General features: G+C 37.4%; 1 protein-coding gene across 1 annotated transcript in view; it reads left to right on the top strand.

Moving 5' to 3' along the window:
- The window catches only part of SCEL (sciellin), a 45,750-nt gene extending 18,563 nt beyond the window's left edge, over positions 1-27,187 (top strand). Inside the window, exons 10-17 of the mRNA XM_086756560.1 lie at positions 7,935-7,994; positions 8,916-8,972; positions 10,310-10,369; positions 12,846-12,935; positions 17,524-17,598; positions 18,908-19,016; positions 21,931-22,033; positions 27,069-27,187. Of these exons, the coding sequence (XP_086612686.1) occupies positions 7,935-7,994; positions 8,916-8,972; positions 10,310-10,369; positions 12,846-12,935; positions 17,524-17,598; positions 18,908-19,016; positions 21,931-22,033; positions 27,069-27,187 (673 nt within the window). The remainder of the gene's footprint in view (positions 1-7,934; positions 7,995-8,915; positions 8,973-10,309; positions 10,370-12,845; positions 12,936-17,523; positions 17,599-18,907; positions 19,017-21,930; positions 22,034-27,068) is intronic.
- Positions 27,188-27,534: the final 347 nt, after the last annotated feature.

The following is a 27,534-nucleotide window of genomic DNA, read 5'->3' as shown; positions in this document are numbered from 1 at the left end:
ATTGCAGAAGTAACGAATTTATCTTTTCTTTTGCATAGATATATCAGAAATTGTGTTGGACGTACTTGAGGAGAAGCTTTTGAAGTGACAGTAACAGGGACTACATAAGAAAGATCTCCCTCAGCTCTTAAAGCATCTGTAGTGAGATTGTTTACTACCAGCGAATCCGTGTTAGTCTGTAGGGGCACAGGGCATACTGTAGAAACTTTTACATAAGTGTGTCTTTTTGGTATGCCATCAATAGCAGAGTTAGGTTGAAGAAAAACTTTTGAGTAGTGTACTTGTATGTATGTGGGTGAGAGAGGCCATTTCTAGGGAACAGAAACAAGGAAGTAGAATATTTTTCTGACATAATTAAGCAGATACTATATTCTTGGCTCTTCAGCATTTTATTTTCTGTAAAGTACAGTACACTGAATATTAGTTCTGCACAGTGTTTTCCTATACTGTACAGGGTAATTCACTATAATTACTCCTGTCAGCAGCAAATTTAGACAATGTTGTAAATATGTTTGTATTATGCTTCTTTTTAATGATATTCCTGTTTGACCTGAGATGTGTTGACAGTTTTCATTATAAAAGATCGTGAAAGAACACATTAATTACCTGTGCTTGAACTCTCTCTTGTAACAAGGACACATTTTTCTGTGGCTATCAATGTTTGGCAACTTTGAAGAGCAGAAAAAATAAGATACAGATTTTTTTCAAGTTATTTTAAAAATACAAATAAATTGGTATTGACTTGGAATTTTCCAAACCAATGGAATTAAAACTATCATGTCAGGTCTCCTAAACAAACATTTATTGATAAAACTTTTATTGCTCTAGAGCTGCAAAGAGCACAAAGCTGAGAGAACATGTAAACGCATTTTGAAGCATTGGACAATTATGTGTTCTCATCACATGAAAAAGAGAAATCTGGTCTATGGAGAGAGGCAAGCAATTCCAAACAGCTGCTAGAAACATCCTAGAGAATTATCTTACGTTAGACTGAAGTTTAGATTATGAAAATTAGAAGGCATGACTCCCACACCAGGTATTTTTGTGTGAGTTTTCTATTGTGATGTCTTTTTTATTTGCTTTCAATTTTTAGTGAGACCTTCAGGAGACCTCTAAAATGTTCTGGAGGATGCTTGTGTCACTCAAAAAATGTTGAAAGCAAGGATACTAAAAGAGAACTCACATAGGCATATCTGTAATTCAGTAGTAACAACTGCAGCCTGATCTTGCTTTGGCGACAATGACAATTTTTTCTTTATTCTAAAGTGAAGTGGCTGTACATTTTCTAAATTGTTTTCTTAGTCCAAATTAATACAGTCATTTTTGATGCTACATTTTTGCATTTCAGTAGAAGGTGCTTCCTAATGACAGGGATCTTCCACCTCCCAATTCTGACAGATCCAGCATTCAGTGGAATGCTGGTTTGCAGCTTTTCTGCATCTTGATATAAATGATTTGCTGTTGCAGAGCTTATGTGGAGAGATCCAAGCCCATTATTGCTAACTGAAAAGTTAATACAGTGTTTAGGGGGTCATATGTATCCTCCAAGTGAAACTGAACAAGTTGTTGTCCTTTTTTTCAGTGATCTTTCCCAGTTCACCTCCTATAAAACATTCCATTCAACAGCTTCTTCCTCTGTATTTAACTCCAAAATCCTCTGGACTAAGCATTACACTGGTTTTGGCAGAGTATAAATTGGCTTTCACAGTTGATTGCGGATCTCTTCTGTTCCCTCATCCTTGTGTTACTGACGAAACATTTGAATGAGGGCTCCTGGCACTGATTAGTGAGCATAGCGATATGGAAAGAAATGCACCCTGCTTTTCTCAAAGAACTTCTTTATTCATTCTCAGCTGTACATGACAAAGTCTGATACAGGGACAGTAAAGCAGCCACGGATGCCAGATGAAAACTCAGCCGGGCCCATGATGTTAAGCTTTATCCAGTGAGATGCCTGACATATTTAATATACTCTAGACCAACTCTTTTAGTTCAGATTTGGAAGGTCCAGTTGGCAATTGGTTGGTTTTGTCTTCTTCTGTGCTGACATGACTAGGTCAGAAATGCCCTTAAGCTTTTAGCCAGACTTGGTTAGTGTGATCTTTGCATATTCCATCATGTTAGAAGAAGAAGCTGTTGATCAGGATGCTTTGTAGGAGGTCAGCTGGAAGAGATGACTGAAGAAAGGACAACAGATGCAACTTGTTTGGTATCACATTTAGAAATATTATATGTATCTTGTAATATCATCTATTAGAAATAGGGAGTCACCCCAGTAGTTTTTATAATGCTACTCAGGGCTTCTAATCAGAAAACAGATGGAGATCTGTTAAAAATACTGTCTATGACTCCTTTAATGGATCTGCCTCTGGATTGCTCCTGATGGTGCTCCTGATGATAGAATGAGTAAATTTGAAACCTCACTGAGTATCTTGACATGAAGTGCCCTACTGACCAAAGATATTACAGCAAGTAGTCTGAAATTTGTGTGGTCCTTCAGTTCTCTGGTCCATAAAACAATACCTACAATATTGGTGCTTGGATACTGTGAGAACTGTTTTTCTATGAACACAGAGGGATGATTAAATTCTAGGTAAAAAGGCAAGAAAGCCTTTAGAAATTAGGGAACATCTGGAACTAGAAACAGGCTCATCAACTCTTTAATTGGTTAAGTAAGCATTCACTGAATGACTAGGAAGTTATGGTCACATGTTGTCCTGCCTGATACTTGATGTTAAAGAGCATGGCTGGAGTCTATTTAAAATTTCATTTCTCACTTTCTTTCCCACACATGCCCAGGATCAACTTCAAATTGGCCTCAGCATAAGGACAATCAAAAAAATGTGACCAAACTTTTAAAAAATCTACTTTTCTTGATTGTTTTCTTCATTGCCTTCAGAATTCACAAATACAAACATTAGAAAGGTTTTCATTGCTTTCATCAAACAACTAATGACATCACTAAAGCACTTTTGTAGGCATGGTGCACATTTCCTGTTTCTATGCCATTTGAAACTTTATCTGAATGTTTTGAAAATTAAAAAAAAAAAAAACCAAAAAAACCCCAAAACACCCCAGAAACTATTAGCTTGAATGTCTGGATGGGATTCATCTGTGTTTTCCTTTTTGATGGTGATCTGATCTGTCACTGGTTTACAGAACTATTATTCAGAATTACAGAACTATTATCCACCGAAATAAGTGAGATTCACAAACATATCTCACAGAACAGGAGGACTGAAAAGTATTAGATCTCAAGTGAACTGAGTTAGAAATAAAATGCAGACTGAAAGTCAAAGCAAAATGCAGACAACTCAGTTTCTCTAAGTTTTTGATACAGAGCATAAAAGGAAAAAATCACACTTTGTGATTACATCATACATACATCTTTATACCTTTAAAGATTACTTACTGAACATCTCCATAGGTCTTTTGTACATTAAACCAAGGAAGACATTAAATACCTCACATGAATAAAATGAGATAATGCAAAAGAGAATTGTTCTGCAAATGAAGGAACATTTGCTAATATTGATTCAGGGTCAGGGATACTAAGCTTTTGAAATTTAGCTAATTTCTGGAGAGCTTGTCACATAAGCTCTAAATAATTTCCCTTTTTGTTTGTGTCTCAGAGGCATAGGGGTCCAAGATACAGCAGAACAGGAGTGTCCAGCTAAACTAAGCCATAAATTTTGCATGCAGCCTGCCTTGATAGATTTTTTAAACCTACATTGCTTTACTTACCTTCTTTGCTAGCCTTTTATTCTGCTGGACTCTCTTTGTTAGTTGTCAGATTTCTAATCCTATTTTACAAAAGCAGCTAGAGGCAAAATAATAGACAGCAGCAGCAAAATTCATGGTTAACAAGTTTATAAGCATTTTTCTGCAAGGGGGTGTTAAAGGCAGAATAGACTTTTTTTTTTCTGGAGGGGGTCACTTACAAAGGGAAAAGTAAATGAATCAATAGAATTGTCTTCCATACTTCAGTGATGATAACAAGCACATCTAGGTATTAATCTAAGTCTTAATGTTTTTATTTTATAACAAATTCATTAATTTTTTCAATACTTGATCCTTTTGTACAAAATATGATACAAAATCCTCTGTACTGCTGCTCCAAGTATTTTTTATACAGAATACAAAAATATATATTTGTTATCCTGAGTTAGGTGCTCCTAAAAAGTTCCAGTTATATCCTGTGGCTATATTAAAATATTTCTTCCTCTTGAATTTACAGGCAAACTATATATTCTTCTCCTGGCAGGCTGTCTGACCTACCTCATTCTCATCCACTTCAAAAGATACTCACCCTAGGCAGAATGTTCACAGTGATGTAATGACCGTCTCTAAAAATATTATACTTGGAGGTGGCATCCTTTGAAATGACCTATGAAAAATGTCAGCATCTATTACAAGCCACCTACCATATTTGAAAAATATTTCCCCAAGTTTGTCTAAACTGCTTTGTGTAGAAGTTTTATGCTGCTGTTTTTCATCATCATCTATCTTTTTTTTTAATTGTTGATAAATTTAAAAAGTATGAATTCAATTCAGCCAGCCTTAGACACTGAAATAGTCTATTTTTTTTTTTTCAAATAATAGTTATACCTGCAACTGGAAAGACTTCTCCACAACAGCCTTTCACTACATCCGATATTCCGATATTCAAGGAATTTCTTTAATGAATGAATATATAGGTTAGTCTGTTCCCCACTTTAATATTTGACATCTCTTTTAGAAGTATTAGAAAAGGCATAAATTGTATTGCTGATTTTTAGCATGTGAACAACTCTCAAACGAAACCTAACCTGAAATTCTGTTTAGGGTCTGTATGGCACATCCCCTCTAAGTTTTACTATGAGACTGGGTTATGTGGTAATATCAACACTGGTGCCCACTGTGTGCTATTGCTAAAGCAAATGTAGCTTTGCTAACAATGAGAGATTTTAAAAAACTCAGCAAAAGTATGCCCTGAACCTAATCAGATAAATTCTGACTTACCCACTTTGTCCTGCAGCTTGCACTACTTTACATTTTATCCTTTCCTAAATGCCAGCTCTCAGACTTTAACTTTAGTTGCTAATAACCTGAACCATGCTTGAACCAGCAGCTTGAAGTCGCATATCCTATGACCTCTCCTTTGCATTAGCCAGCCACCTCAAGGCAAAGAACGTGCAAGATGTCAGCCCTGATTACTTGCTGCAGTCATGTCAAGCAGATGTTTCATGATAGTGAAAGTCTGAGAAGTCTTACCCATGCAATAAATTAATATCTTCTAAAACAGTTACATTTTACAGACATTTTGTTCCATAGGAACCATAAAGCGTAGCCGAACAGGTCAGTCAGCATGTATTTTTGTGCTGTAATCTGCAGCTGCAGCTGTTTCTGTTCATTATTAGGTCTCTTCAGTGTTGACATTCTATAAATCAGGCTGCTAGTTGACAAGGAATGCACATGTAGCCTAGGCTTTTATTACTTTTGTTACTATCTCTTTGGACAGCAAGGAAAATCTTCCTTGCAAGCCAGTTAGTGCATTGGGATACTCTCAAAGCACTGAAAATACTGTGTGAGGAAGTAAAAAAAATGCTGTTGGCTGCAAAGACACGATGATTTGAAGCCTACGAAAGGGGACTAACTCATCTATCCCTTGAGTTGCATCAAGGATTAATATGGGCCAGTAAACACATTTCTGAAGGAATGATTCTTAAATTACTGGAAGTTTGTAAATTTTTTTTTTTCATGATTTCCAAGTAGGCAGTAGGCCAATGTTGAACTGTTTTAGATAACTCTTCTTTTTTTTTTTTTTTTTTTTGTTTGTTTGTTTGAAAACTGTGCAAAGTGAATGGAGCAATTAAAGGCAAAGCAAATCTGAAGTTAGCTGGGAAAAGTGTTAAAATACATGTGAAAACTTTAAAAAAAGGTCGTGTTTTAAAGATGAAATCTTTCCTGCTGATCTTGAGTAAGTTCCTTCCTTCCCTGTTGAGAGAAAAATATTACCTACAAGAACAGGTATATAAGTGATATAACTTCCCAGTGTTCTACAATCAATTTCTATAGTATTATTAATTCAATTTGTAGCTTTTGATAAAAAACACTAAGATATTTTAACATTTCTTAAAAAGATTAACACCAAAAAAAATCTAGTAATTGGGCCTTATGGTGGGAGCATATTTTATCTGCATTGTATTTGATTATTTTTGTAGGAAGGTGTGTTCATTTCATTTATCTGATTCTAAAAGAAGAACCACCAGGAATTATTTAAAAATATGACATGAAAAATTGTAAAAAAGTGAATACAGTATTTTATATCTATACTGTGAGGAAAAATTTCAAATGTATCTATTTTACTGAGCTAAGTCTCATAAAAAGCATATTGGAATTTTGTTCTCCAAATGCTTATATTCCTTTGAAAATCAGACATAGAAGGGACTGACCTGCAGGGCACAGCTTTGCTACTGTCACAGCCTTTCTTTTGCTCCACGCTGTGAAAGTCAGCAGAAGTAAGTAGAAAGGCTACTGATAACCCTGCTGAGTAAACTGTATATAATCCCATGATTGCAGCCAGAATGAACAGGAGTCCAAATCTCCTGCTTTCTATGTTTTGGGTGAATATGCAACACTGAGGCCAATATATCATGTCACAACATCATGAGCATCACTCTTTTCCCATTGCTTTATTTTGAGGAGTCAATTTTTCAGGTTTTTTTCCCAGTGTTTTAAGGTTACTAGATAGTAAATTCTTAGGTAAAGTTGCTGAAAGTTTTTCAGTACGGGAGTTTGCAGTTGGAAAATCCATTTTCACTGAAGTCATAGCATCATGAAATGGTTTGGGTTGGAAGGGACCTTCAAAGGTCAGCTAGTCCAACCCCCCCACTGCAAGAAGCAGGGACATCTCCAACCAGATCAGGTTGCTCAGGGCCTCATTCAGCCTGGCCCCGCTGAAGAGTTTCTCCCCATCTTTCCTATAAGCCCCCTTTAGCTACTGGAAGACTGCAATAAGGTGTCCTCAGAGACTTCTCTTCTCCAAACTGAACGAACCCAACTCTCTCAGCCTGAATGAAGTGTTTTATAGATACATTAACACCAGTGTAATCCTTTGAAGGGAAATAAAGGCAGTCAAAGCAACACCTCATGTTGTGACTTGATACTACTAAATGTTCCATTCAGAGTACAAAATACATTGACTTACATTTCTATTTTAATAGCTAAATTAATATATATTATATGTTTAATGTTAGTATATTAAAAAAAATTAATTAACCAACAAGACCTAATTCAAATAAATTTTTTTTTTCTTTACATCAGATAATAATAGCAAATCACATCCTAGCTCTAGTTCAAGAATCAGTGGATGTAACTAGATCTGAGCATCCCTCAATTTAAACTCGAAATTTCTTGTGGGAAAGGAATGTTTAATTGGGAAGAAGCAGGTCTAGATAGCCTACCTAATAGACTACTGGACTTTTTGACTGATTTAGCCAGAAAGACTTAGTCCATGATTACTTTTTAGGTAAGAAATTGTTCATATACATATCAGGAATACTCAGCTGATTGTATTATCTGGTAAAGTTTTTTGTTCTATCATAGCATGTTAAAGGTCAGACACTCTTTGAAGTTGTCCATGATGCATGTTCAGTAAGAATTATCCTTTTTTGACATAAGTATTAGGTGTAACTTGTTTCCAAAACATAATTTGGCCTTCTTATTCCAGGAAGAGTGTGTGCTTATGTGCATATGGGGTGCATATGGCTATGTCTATGAATATTTTTGAATTACTAAAATCATATATGCTTTGAACTTTTCATCAGTTTAATTTTATCTTTCATAAAGAATGTGTCAATTATAATTTCTTTTTAAGTGAGTATTTCATTTGGCTAATGGATAGCTGGCTATACTAGCTGTGATTTGATCTGGTTTTTGTTTTATCTCTGAAGGAACCAAGATCTCGATAACCTCATCAAAGTGAATCCAAGTTCTTTCACAAGTGACAAGGAGTAAGTCTTCAAAGCTTATCAGGCCCTGCTTTTCTAAGGCAGTGAGTAGTTTGTAACTATAAGAATGTCAGGAAAGGTAATGTTGCAAATCTGTAAAATGTTTATACATTGATAAGTAGCATTCTTTATACAGAATGATGAATACAAAAATACAGACTAATTAACTGGCATATGCACGATCAACTGAACAAGTAATATCTATGGCGAGCTTCCATATATGTCTTACATGCTTCCTCAACTAAAGTATTAAAGAAATACTTCAATATAGAGAAGGGGCATTAAACAAAATATTGTGGAACTCAAGGACGATAAGTGTTGCCCCAACAGGGTGCAACAACGCATTTCAGTCGGCAAGGGCAGTGATCGATAAAGAACAGCTTGAACTTACATTTTTGAACAGCACAGCAGTTCAGTGTGTTTCAGGCCAAGTTTCTTGCGGTCTGTAACCAGCCCTTCAGCATGCGGAGAGGGAGGAACTGCCAGGGTACTGTGCAAGTGAGAGCTCTGTAATATTTGTCACATCTAACACCAAAATTCTACAGATAACTTCAAGAATGATGTTCTAAACTGTGGCAGCACATAAATGTTGCCAACATGTGATCATTTATTTTACAGCAGACAATCTCACATATATGCATGCATACATACATACACATATGTACCCTTAGCATTAGACTATACACTAGACATGATTTTGTATTTAATTGTACAGAATTTTACCTTGCTAGTGGAAAATGATAAACATATTTTCTTATTATGGTCAATAACATAAATGTTCGCAGATTTTGAACATAAACATAACTAACAATTTACTTTTTTCCTCTTAAATGTGCAAATGAATATATTTCTTACTTTTACTACACTTTACTTCTTCCCAGATAGGGGGAATATTTAAACAGTTGTATTTGTTTGTTGTTTCAGAGGAACACACCTTGAGGATTTTACTGAAACAGATACTGCTGGTCAGAAAAATAAGAGGCAAGGCTGTCATAATCTTTCTCTTATATACTTACAAAATGTTTGTGGTTGGTTGGATATTAGTATGAAATAGGGTTGTTTTTTAAAAATCATTAGAGGAGTCAAAAATAATATTTTTATTTTATTTAAACCATAGAATTTTATTTTTTTTAAATTTCTCATTAAATACAGGCTAGTAAATATAAATAATTCAGTGTGGAAGAAACACAGTAGTACTTGACTTTATCTTATTAGAACACTAAACAATCAGTGCATGACCATTAAAGGTCTTTAAATTAATGTGAAATATGCCACCAAACTAAAAATTTTCCTTTAAATACAAAATAAAACTATCATAAATAAATTTTGTTAATCTTATTTTTCCTTAGTATCATTATTCATTTTCCAAGAAGAACCAGTGTGGCCTTTTTTAAACTTAAACAATTCTTCAATGGATAACATAAATATTTCTAATAACAGACCATTTAATTTAAAATATTAATGTAAAATTACATTATATAGATAACATATGTTTATATATGACACTCATTATATGAAATTAACTTTTTCACAGCCAATGAATTATGAGTTGCTAGTATAAATGAGATCATATGGTCCTAGAGATTGTATACAACCCTAGATAACAGTAGTTGTAAGAAGAATCTGGGCCGGATATAACGACAAAGCAAATAACACACTTTTGCAACGATTTCCATAGCTCAGAGTGCCAGTGCCCTGAATGAAATTATGTTATCAAGTTGAAATGACAGAGCCATAGACAGTTTAGAAGATGTAAGCAGGCCCTTCAGCTGTAGAACAGCAACACAATGCAACACAGCAGTCATAAATAGAAACAAGAGAGATTCAGACTGGATACAAGGAGGACTGTCCAGCAGTGGAAGAGGTTGCCTGGAGAGGTTGTGCCTTCTTTGTCCTTGGAGGTTTGTCAAGACTCAACTAGAAAATGTCCAGAGCAACCCGGTCTGACCTCAGAGCTGCCCCTGCTTTGAGGAGGAGGTTGGACTAGAGACCTCCCAAGGCCCGTGAATTCCAACCTGAATCATCCTTCAATATGGCAATGAACTTAGCATTTTTAAGTAGTTTGTCATTCTTTTGTAGTGTCACACTAGAGAGAAACTGAAAAATATTGAAGTCTGAACTGATAACTCTTACTTCATAACTAAGTAAACACTTATGATATGAAACAATTGTGATACCTACTCAGTGTGATCAGGAATATTCCTTGTGAAATGCATATAATTTTTTTTCTCCTTCAACATAAATAATTCAACCCATTTAATATGTTTAGATTGAATCAAATAATTTGATTAATTCTTAGGTCTTTCTTATTTTTGCAGAGATGAGGACCTTGGTGATCATATTGAAGTAAACTCTGCTGATGACCGAAGTAAAAAATGGTGAGATTCAACTCATGGTTCTCTCTAAAATTTAAAATGTGAATTCCTAATACAAACAAGCAGAATTTGCATAACTTGAGTACGGTATCTGTATTAGTTCTAAAATGTGCCTGATCAACCAAATATAACAATATAGCTGCATGTACTTTGATAATAAGCAATGACTCAAACCTATAACCTCTTGTAGTGAATTAAAATACCTGGTGGCAAGATCCTAATGAGTATTTTTGTGCTTATCTAGGTTTTTTGTGAACTCAGCTGCTAGCATCTCAAAGAACAGATGCAAATATATTCATAGTTTAAAAGTTTCACTGCTACTAGGTTTCATCATTTGCAAAAACTAAGATCCATTTTGGTCAATTAAAGTGAAGTTAGTATTATGTTTTTAGGTACCATTCTGATGGTCTTCCATTTAGCTGTATTTTAAATGAAAAGAAAGAACTTAGCTATCTGTATACATAAGCAGTTTTGCTATTTTTTAAACATGGCTGGATGGCTGAACTCAGAGAGTGGTGGTTAACGGCTCAATGTCCATGTGAGACCGGTCACAAGTGGTGTCCCTCAGGGGTCCGTGTTGGGCCCGGCTCTGTTCAACATCTTTGTCGGCGACATGGACTCTATCCCACGATAGAGTGCACCCTCAGCAAGTTCGCCGATGACACCAAGCTGCTGGAAGGGAGGGATGCCATCCAGAGGGACCTTGACAGGCTGGAGAGGTGGGCCCGTGCCAACCTCATGAAGTTCAACCAGGCCAAGTGCAAGGTCCTGCACCTGGGTCGTGGCAATCCCAGGCAAAAATACAGGCTGGGCGGGGAATGGATTGAGAGCAGCCCTGAGGAGAAGGACTTGGGAGTGCTGGTGGACGAGAAGCTCAACATGAGCCGGCAATGTGCTCTTGCGGCCCAGAAGGCCAACCGCATCCTGGGTTGCATCAAGAGAAGCGTGGCCAGCAGGTCGAGGGAGGTGATTCTCCCCCTCTACTCTGCCCTGGTGAGACCCCACCTGGAGTACTGTGTCCAGTTCTGGAGCCCCCAACACAAGAAGGACATGGACCAGATGGAGAAGGTCCAGAGGAGAGCCATGGAGATGATAAGAGGGCTGGAGCACCTCTCCTATGAGGACAGGCTGAGAGAGTTGGGGCTGTTCAGCCTGGAGAAGAGGAGGCTCCGGTGAGACCTGATAGCAGTCTTCCAGTACCTCAAGGGGGCCTACAAGAAAGATGGGGAGAGGCTGTTCAGTAGGACCTGTTGTGATAGGACGAGGGGTAATGGTTTTAAACTAGAGGGAGGTAGATTTAGATTGGATATTAGGAAAAAAATTTTTTACGATGCGAGTTGTAGAACACTGGACCAGGTTGCCCAGAGAGGTGGTGGAAGCCCCATCCCTGGAAACGTTCAAGGCCAGGCTGGATGAGGCTCTGAGCAACCTGATCTAGTTGGGGATGTCCCTGCTCCTTGCAGGGGGGTTGGAGTAGATGACCTTTGAAGGTCCCTTCCAACTCTAACCATTCTATGATTCTATGATTCTAAAATGCTTTTATCCTAGCAGTCCCACTTGACACTGACTAGAGAAGCACACACTGAATATCTACTGTAAATGAGTTTCTCTTTTAATTCTGAAAGGGGGGCTGCCAGACGAGGAGTCAAGCACAATAGAGGGTGCTGCTTCATGCAGCATGCCATGCATATAAAACAGCATCCAGCATTGAGCAAGGTTCGTTTAGCAAAGCTTCAGACCTTGGCAAGCTCACTGAAATAAATCAAGCTGCAGCTCAAACATCCAGAGTTAAGGTTTATAATCATCAGGTTGTTTCAGATTAAAACCTTTGGCAGAACCAAACAAGAGCGGCCTTTGTCTGAGCTGCTTTGTAAAATCATCAAAAACATTATTAGCACTTATTCCTTAAATCCTACAATTTGTCTGACAAGGTTTATTTTTATGTTTGGTTGCATGTTGCATTCGTGGCAGGGAAAACTGCAGGAAACAAAGTTTCTTTTGCTTGAATCATCATCCTGCTTTTTGAAATACGAGTCTACATATCTGTTTAGCTGGTCATTTCTAATAAAAACATAACTGTAGTATATCCAATAAAAGGAAAATTTTGAAGGAAAATACAGTAAAATCAAGAATATTAGAATATAGAATACTGCCAAGAAAATGCAGAACGCTATCAAACACTGAGACATTACTGCACAGCTGAAAACCTCAGTCGGCACTTTGAGGAAACCAGAGTTCATTTAAAGTTTGAGGAAGTTTCTGATATGAATATATCTACCAGCATAAACCAGCAGTCAGTGATTCCGTTACACTTCACAAGCAACAATTTATCAACAGGCAAGAAAAAGATATATTTCTTTTACCTACTGTTACTAGCCGAAGCTTCTACATTTATGACTGTAACTGAAAGCTGTGTAGCTGAAAATTATTTCTAATAAGTGCTTGTTTTCTTAGTGTGTTTGATTTTTTTTTCTTTAAGGATAACTGAGCAAGCATATGAAAATCCTCCAAGGGCTCCAAATAATTTCCCAGAAACAAACTACTTCAGAGACAGTGAAAGAAAGACCAGGTACTGTGGACAATTAATTGAGAAACAGAATGTCTGAAGTGCTGTTTCTTGGGGGGAGTGGTGGGGGGGAGGCGAAGAGAGAGAAACCATCTTTATGCAAGAAATTTCAGGGATGTTTATAAACCTCACACTGGTCTCTGGAATCATGCTCGCTCGCTTCCAAATTCTGCTTCCAGGGTCCCCCAAACAGAAGCCCACAAAGCATAGCTCCAGTGCACAGGGTAGAGAGCGGAAGACATGCCCTACATCACTCTAGAAATGTAGATGAGGCGTGAAATTTAGGAGAGCAGTTAAGCCAAATTTCTTATACAATCAATAGAGGAAAGGTATTTCCCGCATCTTAGATGCACCATGCTCTCAGGCAGCTCATTTTTTTCCAAGGCTGTAAGAAAAACATCACACTTTTCACTCAAGTGCTTTGTTAAGTTCCTGAAACCATATGGGATGAATCTGAACCCATGTATCATCTCTCATGCCGATCACTGAAATTGTAACATGGGTTTCTGACTTTTTGACCAGGTACAAACTATTTGTAAAACCTTTTCTCTTGCAATACTCTTGCTCTAGCTGGATTCTGTCTCTACAAGCACACATATTGCAAATCTCAGTTAAAAATGTGATATAAGAATATCTAATAGAACTAACTAAATACTAGGTCTGTTGGTAACAGGAAATCATTTAAATAAATGAAACAATATATTTTTCTTCACAGTCAAAATGTATTTTCAAGAAATCTGACAACAAAACCCATAATATATAATTATTGAATGAAGGAGCTTTTTTGATTAGGAAAAGGCCTCTTCAGTACCAACTCACACATCTATGTGGATTTAAGTATTATGTAGACAGGACTATTTAAAGACCTATGTCGTAGTTCAGCCCCGATCGGGACCAGACTATGCAGTCTCTCTCTCACTCCCCCCACCTTCCGAGAGAACAGGGAGAGAAAATATAAGGAAAAACAGCTTGAGGTTTGAGATAAGGACAGGGAGAAATCCTTAAAGTTACCATCACGGGCAAAACAGACTCAACTTGGGGAAAACTATTCATTTATTACTACAAACAGCAGGATAATGAGACAGAGAACAAGATAACCTCCCTCCACCCCTCCCTCTTCCCAAGCTTAACCTTATCTCTACTACCTTCCCCTCCCTGAGCGGCACAGGGGGGAAGAGGGAATGGGCGTTGCGGTCAGTTCATCACATGTTGTTTCACGCCGCTGCTTCATGGCTGGGGGAAGAACTCCTCACATTCCTCCCCTGCTGTGTTGTGGGGTCCCACCCATACACCACAGTCCTTTGTGGAACTGCTCCGGCGTGGGTCATCTCTTCCACGGAGTTCAGTCCCTCTAGAACAGCTGTCCCAGCGGGCCCTCCACGGGCCACAGCCGCCTTCAGGCATCCACCTCCCCCGGTGTGGGGTCCTTCACGGGCTCCAAGTGGATCTCTGCTCTTCCGTGGACCTCCATGGGCTGCAGGGGGACAACCTGCTCCACCATGGCCGTCACCACAGGCTGCAGGGGAATCTTGGCCAGGAGCCGCATTACTCCTCCCCCTCCTTCTGAACTGACCTTGGCTTCTGCAGCCGTTCCTCACAACAGGCTGGTAGATGTCTCTCAGGATCTTTTTTTACATCTTATTCACTTCTCATCTCCTTTCCACTTCTTGCAGCCAGGCTGGACTGAATTGGGCCCAGTTGGCCACCTGGCAAGAGGCCAGAGGGTGAGGCCTGCAAGGCCCATGAGGCCTGCGCCTCCCCCTCTGTGCCTCTGACTCCACTCAGCTTCTTCACATCTTCTCTCCTCTCCCTTTTTTCTTCTGTTTTCCCCTTCTTAAATACGTTATCGCAGAGGCGTTATCACGGGACATTCCAATACCAATACCAATTGGCTCGGCCTTGGCCAGCAGTGGGTCTGCCCTAGGCCTGGCCAAGTCCCCTGAACAAAGGGGAGCGACTTCTAGCAGTTTCCTACAGAAGCTACCACCTTAGGCCCCCCTCACTAAACAAAACCACGACAACCTATTAAAAGTCCTATATGTATGTTGTAGCATTGCTTTATAGTGGTCATGAATTGCCAGAGTCTAGCCTGATAACTTGGAAGGGAGAGGAGAAATCTTCTACCAAGCCTTACGAACAGGGAAAATAGCAGGCACAGTCTGGTACTTCATGGGAACTATGGCCAATGTCCCAGTCCTTAAGCTTATGCACACCTGAGCCTTGGTGTCGGTGTGACTGGGCACAGTCTTTGATTTCTCATTTTCTTACATTTGCTGTAGGAGGTTGGAGCGCAGTTGAAATTTGTGTATTCTGAAACTTCTCCTTGGCCTTGAAGACCAAGCCTATAAATTGGCTGAGAATAAAAGAAAAGCTAAACAGCATATATTCTTAAGACTCAAAATGAACATTCAACACAAAAATTAATTAGCATTTTGCAGACATGAAACTTCTGAGGTGTATTAATCTGATTGTCTTTGAAAATTAAAATAGAGAACGATAACACAAGAATCACAGGTCAAAGAATGTGCTTCAATATGCAGTGTTACCTTACATTTGACAAAATATATAGGCCTTACTTGAAGATGTAATCCCGATTTAATTCATGACAGCTTACTAAATGAATGGTCTTTGCAGGTTATTCTTTCGGGTTTTATGCAATAGGTTCTACAGAGTATTTGCTGCTGGGGAGTTTGCTGTATAAACAAGTCACACCATAGCATGTCAAGGAGTGAGTGATATGCGCTGAAAGAAGGGACAGTTCTCAGGCTGCACTGTGGCTCAGTTTTAACTTAGCGTCTTGTCAAGCTGTCAGCCCATGCATCTATTTGAAAAGGTTCTGAGTTTCCTCACTCTTTCGGTTGGCAAGACTGAATGCTTAGGAAATATTTTTGCTGTAGCTTCAGTTTTTTTTGTTCTACACAGTACAATTAATTTTTTTTTAAGATGTGGGTTATACATATTTGTGTAGCCAGTTATTAAAATCCAAGGGACACTGTTCTCTACACTAGGACACTTGGGGGAAGTGTTTTTCTCTAAACAACTTTCTATAAAATAAACAGTGTTATTTTCAGGCATGCTCCATCTAAACACAGATCTTATGTTGACTGTGCAATGCATAGTACTCACTTTGCCCTAACCTCAACCCTGATTTAACTAGACAATTTCAAACAACAACCTGACTCAGCACTAGACTGTACAGCAAAATACAATGAGTTAAATGGAAGATTTGGGAAAAATAAGCTTAACAACAAAAACAAGAACAGACAGGCCCATACTTTATAGGAATACAGAGGTGATGCTCCTATGCCACTTTTCACTACCGCAAGAAACTTTAGGCACTTGCACCATCAATATACTCCACCCTGTGTTGTGTACATGTCTAGCTGGTCGGGGAAAAAACAGCCAGAAAAACTCTTTCAAAAGGTGATCACATAGCTTTAGTTAGCTTTTCTACTTAGTAAGCTTACTTTCATCTTGCCTGAAATGTAAATGGAGCACCCGATGTTCATATGTAAAGATACTTTGTGGTGAGCAAAGCCAGGTTTGCTACATTACTATTAAATAACAAGCATATTTTTATGTTCTATGAAACACAAATAAAACTTTTATCATTCAAGCTTCTCAGTAACTGTGCAATTTTAATACATTTCTGGTGCTGCACAGAAATCAAATAAGACATACACATGACAAAAGACAGGTATGTAGAAAAGTGTATCTGGGCTGTGTAACACCTTACACAATCATGTTATCAGTCTGTTATACTTTCATTGAAGAAAAGACATGTTCTGCAAATGCATGATTATAAAAAACTATTCCTAACATTCCTAAACATTATTCAACAGTGATATGAAACATGTAATAATTACCATATTCGTTATGAATTTCTGGAGGAATAGGATAATTAAATCAGTTCAGAAATGTTCAAAACATGTATGGCAAAGTTACTTCTTCAGCTGTTGCACACATGCTCATCCCTTCAATGCAAACAAGACTGATAGTCAAGGAATGAGAGCTAGAACTGATAAAAAGGGAAGATTTAACTTCCCTGATAGTTAAATTCAGTATATTCCTTTCTACTCTGATACAAGGAACAATTACTGTAATGAACAAAAATCACACATTGAACAGCCTGTATTATAAAGACTCTTACTGTACTTCTAGGGACATGATGTAATTTTGTTTGGCTATTTGACAGCTCTTTGAGAAATGAAAGAAGGGGGGAGAAAAGGAAAAAATGCAGTGTGTTGCCATTTCCTGATATGTATCATTTAGACTGAGATATCACCACAGGTAAACCCAATACCATAACATAGATTTCTCTCAATGGGCTTGTGGATTTAATTTTGAAATGTTGAAGAATCACTCAACAACAGAACACAGTCTAAGGACACTGTTTTTCTAATTTATGCTTATTTATTTGATTTTTTTTTCTTGATGGTTATGAAAATATAGAAAAAGAACTCATCACTGAGTACGATAATTTTTTACAAGCATTTACATTAGTTTAATTTGCCTATTATCACTAGTGTAGTGAAACCTTTAAAAATAAAAAGTACCATTTAGTAATTGCTATGCGCTCATTGCTTCACAGCAAATCATCATATGGTGCCTATGAAGGAAACAGAACTGGGAATACTATCAAAACTGTTTACTCTACTTCTGATCGGTAAGTACACGTTAATAACATTGTAGAGTATCAAAGGACACAGACATTTTGCATAAGCATTCAAGTGTCCAGACAAAAGAGAGCAGTGGAAGTCATCATTAGGCTCGTCAGGCAGCTTTTCATACATAGCTCTCTTTCAGTGGGATCTTGCCATCAAATCATTACCACCGTTCAGCAGCATAATATTACGTTAGGCTTGTCACAGCGGACATTTAAAAACATCTACAGAAACAATAGCCAAAGCCTTAAGTGCCAGAGTTGGCTTTGTGATTCTGTAGGTTTCTACCTCAGGCAGCTGCTTACTCTGCAAAATTTCCGTCCTTTGTGAGAATGGTGTCTGTAATGACCAACTTTATGTACAGATGTGGAGGAACAGGTTCACATGTTAAAAACTTTATGTTTTCACACCAGTTAAGATATTCCCAAATATAGGAAGGATATTTGCTTGATCAGTAATATCTTACCTCATGGAGGAAAAAAAAAAATTTAATGTGACCACTACTTTCAGTTCAGACAATTTGGACATTCCTATTGCTTGGAAATATTGAATCAGAAAAACTTGTATCCTTGCAAAGTAAGTATAAGGAACTCTGGGAATTATTAAAAATTAGTACAATGTACTTTCATTGAATGGAAAGAAGCAACAACAGTTGATTTTGTAGTGCAAAACTAACACTAATAGTTGTATCTAAAGAAAGTACAGATTTGTGTCACATAAGAATGCAAAGACAGCCAAGAAAATTTAAAAAAATATTATTGTTCTGAATACCAGGTATACTGTTCTAGACATGTGTTCACTGTAACTGCCATGAAGGTAGGATTTCTGTCCGCAGTGCAGAAAATTAAAAATGTTTTCAGGCACTTCCGCAACATAGAGAAGAATTCTGTATCAGACTGATCAAATGGTGGCAGTTTAAATTCAACTACCAATTTACTTTTGTGATTAAAACTTTAAAATCATTACCCCGCATTGCATCCCCATTTAGTATACATGCTCCCAGACATGCAGCAGCTTAATACAGTCTCATTACTATTCAATGTCATTCAGTTCACCAAAGACAACCATTCTTTCTATCAAGGTATTTTTGCTACTTGACAATTATACTCAGCAATTTGCCCATCACAGGAGCATGTATATGACGCCTGCCAACTAGAATGGAGGGAATATACACATGACATTTTTCCATGTATGGCCTTTGTACAGTATACCAATGTCTTTCCTGTGTAGTGCACTATGCTTATCAATTTTCTCCTTGAGATTTCAGCGGTAGCTCCTTTTCTGACAGCTGATGTTATATTATATACACAGGAGTATAATTGGAAAAGATATATGTACATACTGCAGGAAGCCCTTGGGCATAGATGCCAAAATGATCTTAGATGCCTTGCAAATTTGCTGTCATTCCACTTGCTTCAAGGTAAGAAGACTGCACCTGCTACAAAGAAATACAACTTGAATGTAATACCTGCCTTATATTACACATATAATAAGATAATATTTAGGCCTTAGGCCTTCTCCACCTGGGAGAAGAGGAAAACTTGCACACTGGATGAGATTAATGCAGGAAATACTACTCTCTCTCTCACCCATATGCAATCCCTTCCTCTTTCTCTCCATCTGTCTCTCTCTCCCTCTTCCCCTACTCTCCCTTTCCCTGCCTCTCCTCCTCTCTGTTGTCTTGCAAACACAAGGAGGATAAAGGATGCAGTGGAACGTATCCTGAATGCCTTACACATTTATAAACCTTTAGTTATACACACTTCCAGACTGATACAGTGAATTATATCCTATTTACACTTTCTTCATATTGTAAAATTTTATTCTACTTCTTTTTTTTATGAAGCTTAGTAAATGATCTTGATTAAGTGACAACTAAAATCATGGCTTGTGGAGAAGCCACACTCAAAGGAATTAGTAAGAGGTATTAAAAATAAGGAATAGAGGTGAAATCATTTTACCCGTTGGGGTCAAAAAATTGGTTAAAATTTGGGTCCTGTGGATAGTTTCTGCTGTAGGATAAAATGGTGCTGAAATTTGATATGTCTTTGCTTCAGTTTTATTTATTACTAATTATGTAGAAGTCTTATTTCCTGTTTTCAATAACAATGAAAGAGCACAGAATAATTTTTTTTTTGCTTGTCTTGCAAAGTTTAAGCCTCACCCCAAAATTCGCTTTTAAACTTTTCTCAGTGTATGCCTACTAGTGCTCAGCCCTGTAGTCCTGTTTTCTTTCTGCTTCATTTGTCTTAATTCTGCTTGCATCTCCACACAGAGTTTGTTGTTCTAACAGACAATACTCGGCAAAATCACCACATTAACATAGCTCGTTTTTCTACCCAGTCTTGCATAGCTTTTCCTTCTGCTTCTGAGAGCGGTTCTTTTTCCTAGTTAGTGCATGAAAAGTAACCCAAAACGGAATACAGCAGTAAGGTTGTACTTAACATGTATGAAGTTATAGATGCTTTTTGTCTCATATGGACTTCTTGAGCTCTGTGAGCACTAAAAATGCAATTTCTTCCATAGAAATTACTCTTTAATACTTCCTCAAATCTATTATTGCAAGTAAATACAAACTCTGTTTTGCTTACATTGTTTTTAGATGGATCAACCCCCATAAAGAGGAATGGGCTTTTTATGTGGTTAGGAGTTGGTATTGTCTGAAATGTCTTTTAAATATTTAAGCTTATTTTTTAAATTATATTGTTTTTGCTACCTGTTCCCAAGTGAGGACCTGTCTGGCCAGCAAAATTCAGCTTAAGTTTTGTATAAATACACATTTATGAAAGCACTGGCAAAAAATTAAAGAACTAATGTAAGTCTGTGATTCATGCTTGTAGTTATGTATTTAGCTAAGTAGTGCAATTTCTCATCATTAATATTCATTTAGCTCCTTACAAATACCCTGTATCCATTAGAGATTTGCATGTAGCTGACAGCAGTATAAGGTCTTTGTTTCCTTGTAAAGGTATAAACCAAAAGTGCAGCAAGAAAATAATCCAAACTGTTGGGTTTTTTTTTTCTCTGTATAAAAATGCTAGCTAATCTTGGGCATCAAAGCTTTGAAAATATGCCCATCCTTTTGCTGATTTATATAAGGAAACATAAAATGAATGAAGAGAGTAGATTGTTTTGATGGCACCTTAATACTAACAGCTTATGTAGAAAAGATACAGAAAAAATATATTTCTGTAAAACTGGAAAAAAAAAGTTCTCTAGCACTCTAACATGTTATACTAATCAACACTGAGTGCTCAGTTTCAATGTCACGCTAGCTCTAATGAGCATGTGTAACATAAGGCAATTGTATATTTTCTGGATCCTGGATCTAATAGTTCACAGTGCCTCTCAGTCTATGGTGTTGCCATCACACCATTTCTTTTTTTTTCATTTAGCTGCAAAGGGATGTTCTAGGTAAGACTGTTAATTTTTAATTTTAATAAAGACTTTCAGTCCAAATTGATCTGAATAGACAGCCATCATGAAAATTATGGAAAGGCTTACAGCCCTTCTGGGATGGCGGGCAATTTGGTTACTGAATTGCACTGTAGAAGTAATGCTGATTTTCACTTAAAAGAGAATAAAATATCCAAAGAAAGCAGAATTTGCCATTCAATTCATTAGATTGCAAAAAAAAATGGATGATCTGGGTGTCAAGATTCTGGTTTATAGATAGAATTACTTTGCTCCTTAATCCACTGTAGGCTTTCCTTGTGATCTTGGGATGTCAGTCTCTGTGTGTATCTGTGTATTTTCATATGTGAAACATGGGCAATGTTTCTCTATCTCAAAAGTTAGTTTTCCGAGAAATTTGTGAAACCAATGTCTAGATTCTGCAATAATGGGAGACATACTTAATGGTTAAGACAAAGTATCATAAAACATTTTTAAATAAGCAGGTTTAGATTCTTTTAGATCTACTCTGAGTTGGATGATTAACTCTGATCATGATTCCTTTAGTCAATGAAGAAACAAAAGGATCTCAGAAGAGGGATTAATCTTATTTTAGAATAAATTTCTAAGCTAAAACAGAGAAATTACCTTTTGGAAATGTCTGGGGGAGGGAAGGAGTTGGTGAGTATAAAGCGAACTTAGGGAATTAGTAGAGACTTAAATATACAATTTTTAGATGTATGAAGGTGAGATATCCAGATGTCTAATTTAATGTTCATGAAAACTACTCTTTCAGAGTTCAGATTTGATGATATTGTGGTACTCATAACCCCTATTCTGGTCTGCGGTTGCTTACTCCCTAAAAGACAACATGCTAGGAATGAATATTAGAGAAGGGTTTTGTTTTAATTTTTCTTGTTACTTCTACTTGTGTGTTGAAGTGTGAAGTATGCAAAAGACCACTGGAAGATCTGAAAGCAGGAGACAGCATTTGGATTTATAGACAAACTGTGCATTGTGAGCCTTGCTATTCCAAAGTTAAAGGTAAGAGGCAAGATGTATTATACTGAAAACAAGAAAAACAATGCAGAGAACTTCATTCAAATAACTTCAATGTATTACAACACAGCTATTGCTTTTGCTTGTTTCTGTGTACTTACACCCTTTCAAAGTATTTCTTTCAGTAAGACTGGGTTGTTTATGATCATATCCAACCCCAGACATAATAATTACTCTTTACCTGTGAGGGAGATCTTTTAAGGTCTCATTGTAATCTGTAGACTCTCACCTGTGTAATCAATGGAGACACCTACAGTGACACAATGGCATCTTGCCCTGAAAGTCATAGAATCGTAGAATAGCTTGGGTTGGAAGGGACATTTAAGGGTCATCTAGTCCAACTCCCGTGCAAGAAGCAGGGACATCTCCAACCAGATGAGGTTGGTCAGAGCCCCGTCCAACGTGGCCTTGAATGTTTCCAGGGATGGGGCATCCAGCACTTCTCTGGGCAACCTGTTCCAGTGTTCCACCACCCTCATTGTAAAAAAAATTCTTCCTTATATCTGGTCTAAAATCTACCTCCTTGTATTTTAAAACCACTATCCCTTGTCCTATCACAAGAGGCTCTGCTAAAAATTCACAAGAATAAATTATAAGGCCATCTGAGAATCGGTTTGTTCTATCGAAATTAATAAACCAGAGTTTAGAGGTATTTTCACTTAATGTAGTCATTCTGACCAATAAAGAGAAGACACAAAATCTATTAAAACATAATGAAAATATTATACTGTGAGAGACAAATGGAAACTTAGATGAAATGTTCTGATAAGCTGGTGTTCACTTATGTAACTCTTCTAAGATAAGATCATGTTAACTAAAATGATATTAATCAATTTGTTTTGTTAAAATACTTTGTGCTATTATGCCATTGTAAAATTTGATGAGAAGACTGAATTTTACAATTAATCAGATTATAAACTTAGTAAGGCATTGTGACAATTATAAAACTCTAGAAAGACATACCAAAGATCTGTATATTAAGTATTATAAATTGACATATCCTATTTCAGCAAATGACAAGTTGGGACAGTCAAACTTCAGTAGATTTTCTAAAAAAATTAATTGATCTAAAGTTTTGTTGTGTGACATTTAGAAAATGCTGATTTGCTCAGCATTTCTGATCAATCTTTTCTCTCTTGCAGAAAAATGGATCTACTAATTTTGACATACAGAAAGCATGATAAAGAAGCTCCACCAGTGTTTAGTTAAGTGTATTGGCCTGTTAATTCAAACCGCTATGGAAAATGATTACTTTTTATTGCTAGGATCAAATTCTCTGAATGCAGTCCTACTGCATGGTTCCCAAAGGAATTTATTCCATGAGAATTTAGATGCCTTTTCATACACACATTCCAGGAAGCAAAAGGTGATATTGTTCAGTACATTCATCAGAACTGCCAACCTGTATGCAAAACTAACGATAATTTATTGAAATTTTCTGAACAGCAGGACATACCTACACATATGTTTTGAAGGGGCTGTATTCTCTTTACTGAAACCATATCTCCTCAGATATGAAGATCTACTACCTTTATATACCATTAATGAGATTAATCTCATTTTAAAGTCAGTTATTCAGTTTAAACTACTGTTTTCATATAGAGTGAAGGGGGTTCACTCTGTACCTTTGAGGAGAGACATCAATGTCCAGAAGAACATTCTTCCCAAGTAACTTAAATGATAACTCTAGGATGGAAGAAATAATCTTTGGAAAATACATCTCTATTACTGCAGAGGGATTCTAAACAAAAATTGTCAGAGGATTTAAATTAGAAGTATCCCACTCCATGTTTGTAATTCTGGTAACTATTGTATTAGCAGGTTTTTTTTAAAAGTTAATAGTTGCCGTGAAATCATGAAATACACACTTTGCATGACATTGTTGTATTTACCTTTCCTACTTTATTAAGCTGACTATCTAAACACCTTGGATGGGTTCATCTCACCTAAATTTAAACATCTACAGTGTAGACATTTACTTTTAAGTTACTTATCTATTCTGTCTTTATAGTCATATAGAAAAGTAGATACTTTTAGGAAGTGATTCAATTGATCAGATTGCAAAGATCCATTTGACCATGCTTTGAATGTACGTCTTACTTTCCATGGTGTACAAAGGAGCTTGGAGGGAATAGTTCAGATTTCTAGACATCTACATGAGGCCAGACAAAGTCCTTCCTTTGAGACTACAGTGAAAGCATTTTTTTTCCTTTTGGACAGTGTATGCGTATTAAAGTATAAGGCTGAAAGAAAAGTCCAGGCTTTGTTATAACACTTTTCCACAACACTCAATAGTTACCTGCCTTATTTGCCTAAGACAACAAATAGTTCAGTGTTTTACTGGACAAACAAAGGCATTGTTTGTCTCTCCCATTAGATGTTTTAGATCATGGTTATTCAGAACTGATTTTTCTCCCTTACCTCTCATCTGAAAAGGGCTTCTTGGATATCATCATGACAGAGGTAGGGTGCTCAGAGGCTGCTGGACCTGAGCAAGAGCTTAAAAAAGGGTGAAAAGTGTCAAAGCCATAGATTAATACTAGACTGTTGAATGGCTGTCCCGGCCAAGCTTTCTCTCCTCGTCTGCACGTTCAGTAGTGCAGACGGGACACATGGCTGTCTGTGTAATTAAAACCATTGGGCCTGTAGCTGAATAATGATGTAATCTGTCCTGCCTGGCTTAAAGGATGATCAGACTGATAAGCAAAGGAGCCATGAAACCATAGATAGTTTGTTTTGTTACTTTTATGAAAATTTCTTATGAATTAGTCACAGTACCTTTAATAAATCTGTTATTATAAATACTTTTTCTAGTGTGTGTCTATTGCTATTGATGACATATTCTAGTTAAACTACACTCAGTGTTACCCTGTGCGGCACCAGGAAACAATGATACTTGCACAACAGGTGGAGAAAATTAGTGGCAAAGTTTTAACCTTGAGGTCACAAATTTGGTCCTGTTCAGAGACCAACAGTTCTTGCTAAGGCTCAGTTACCGTGGAAGATGTTAGATATTCATCTCAGACAGCACACTATAATCCAGGACTTCCCAGTGTTTTAGGAGATGCAAGAATTTAGTTCACTCCATTAGAGACCAGGAACACTCTGGATCCAAATATCTGCTACTTAAATGTTCCCTCACAGAGAAGCAGCAATAAGAAACAACAAATAATAATTCTGTGCTTATTAATTCATCCTTGCTGAACAGCCCTGGTAATTTTGCCATGTGGTTTTTTGTTATTTTTTATTATATGTTGTAAGTTTGCTGAAAAGAAACACCAGTTTTGTGATGCTTGGTATTTACCACATAAAAGCCTGGATGGCAGTACTCATTAAAAAAAAATCATATTAACATCTCAATACCGATGTATCAAAACTTAATTGTTTTTTGTCCTTTTTTGCATATCATTAGCATATGATGTTTTATTTCTCTTTGACTAGTGCTTCCACGAAACAATCCACATGAACAGTTTGCTGGCAGCTGTTTTAATGAACGCGTTATCTTCAATAATGCATTAAATTAGACTGAAAAGCTGTATTGAGAGATGATGCACTAAATTATGTGGGGGTTTGTGATTCATCAGGCCCATTTTCTCAGTGTGTAATGGATACTTTATTTTACAAAGCCGGGGTATGGCTCTACAGGGGGGAGAATCAAGCCATAAGAGGAAAGGAGTGAAATAATGCATGTAATACATATTGATGCATTTAAATACGTAGATGGCTTCAAAGCTACTGATATTTACAGGGATAAGGAATGCCACAAGAACTGTTTTGCTGTATTAGTGTATTCCGTGAGGTATTCTATGGTATCCTGTGCAGGTTCTCACAGGATGCTCAGTCTGAGCATCCTCTCCCTAGCAGTGCTTAACGCAAGGTGGCAAACATCTGTAATATTGTCCTCTCATCCTCTTCTTTATGGAGATGCATGTCATGTTCGGATATTTTCACATGTTCAGTTTATTTAATCAGAATGTATATAGGTCAGAACTCTGCTACCTCTCTTGCCTTCCTTGATATTTACGTAATCCTGTTTTTTATAATGAAAAGTATCCACTTTCCCGGCTGGTTTTGCTTTCTGATCATACTTGCATATTGCTCACCGTAGCTACTCTGTTACACCAGGAGATGGTTTTAGCTTTCAGTCAAGTCGGTATCAAACTACGAGGGAGAAATGTAGCCTCCTTTTCCCAATTCTCCTGCACCAATACACCTCGTTTGTCTTCACTGCAGCATAACAGCAGAGACACCCTTCATTCCATTATGCCAAGCGATAAAGACACTTAATACTTAGGTAGTTTTGACATGACGAAGTCTGAAATTGTTGACCGAAATAGCTCTGTTTAGCTGCTTAACGGATGCAGAATAACTGAGGTCTTAAATCATGAGATATTTCCTTCCTTGACTTCAAAGGCTTACTGTCCCGTTTTGCACTTTGCCTGGTCTGAGCAATCCAGCTCTAATCGCCCGCATCAGTAAAACTGAGACTTGGAAACATTCCTTGCATTTCAGGGAGAAGAATCTGCAGATATTCTCAAAACATGTTTGTCATACATTGCTAAGATCAGATCCCCTCAAAATTCTCCTGACAACTACTGCCTTTTAAAATCATGGAGATGGTGTTCTCCTCTTCGAACAGATCACTGGCCTGGAAAGTGGGAGGGCCAAGTTCAATTTCTCCCCCAAAGTACCTATGTTTTAACCAAGTGGTGTAACACAGTGGAACAGACTCTTCTAAAAGAGATGTCCCCATTAATGGTTTTGCCACGTTCCCTGACCTGTGCAGGGTGGATCCTTATGGCTCGTGGACCGTGGGATAGCTGCATTGCCTGCACACTCACTATCTACCCGCCCTCCAGATCCTCAAGGAGTGACTGCCAAAAAGAAAATATAGAGACGTGCCTGGCTGAAAAGACCAGATCCTGGAATTTCTCCATCTCATCTGAGTGGTCTAATTCATAATCAAAAGCAGACTGAATGTTTCTTTGTTTATATCTGTTAATGTAATGTTCCTTTCTAGCAACATTAGAGGAATTGGCCGCACACAGACTTGGTGGGAGCAGGATGGTGAGGGAGTGGAACTTTGGGGTTTTTCACCTGATAGTACTAGAAATATCTTCATACGATGATCCCTTCTAAGCTGTAGTATCTTCTTTGCCTTTCTAGTCTCCGAGCTATTTTGGAGAGGGATTTAACTCCCTCTGTTTGTGCAGTGCCCAGCATAGCAGTGGCCTCTGGGTGGTACTGCTGCACCTGTGTAACTGGCTCAAGAAAAAAATCAGATTTCATCTCCCTTTCCAAGCAAGCTACTTGTAAATTTACTATTTTTTGGTGGTGTTTTTATAACTGTGTCAGTTATAAATTGACAGCTACAGTCTCATAGCCTGTGCCAAGACTTACAATTGGTTGGTTTTGTCCTGTTAGAGTCAATATCTGAGTATAATCATGCCAAAAGCACTTGTCTGAGCCTTGGCGTTGCTATGCAG

This window comes from Chlamydotis macqueenii, chromosome 1 (genome assembly GCF_036417535.1).
Source record: "Chlamydotis macqueenii isolate bChlMac1 chromosome 1, bChlMac1.mat, whole genome shotgun sequence".
Lineage (NCBI taxonomy): Eukaryota > Metazoa > Chordata > Aves > Otidiformes > Otididae > Chlamydotis > Chlamydotis macqueenii.
The sequence above is the reverse complement of the archived record's forward strand: the minus strand, read 5'-3'. Positions and strand labels throughout refer to the sequence as shown.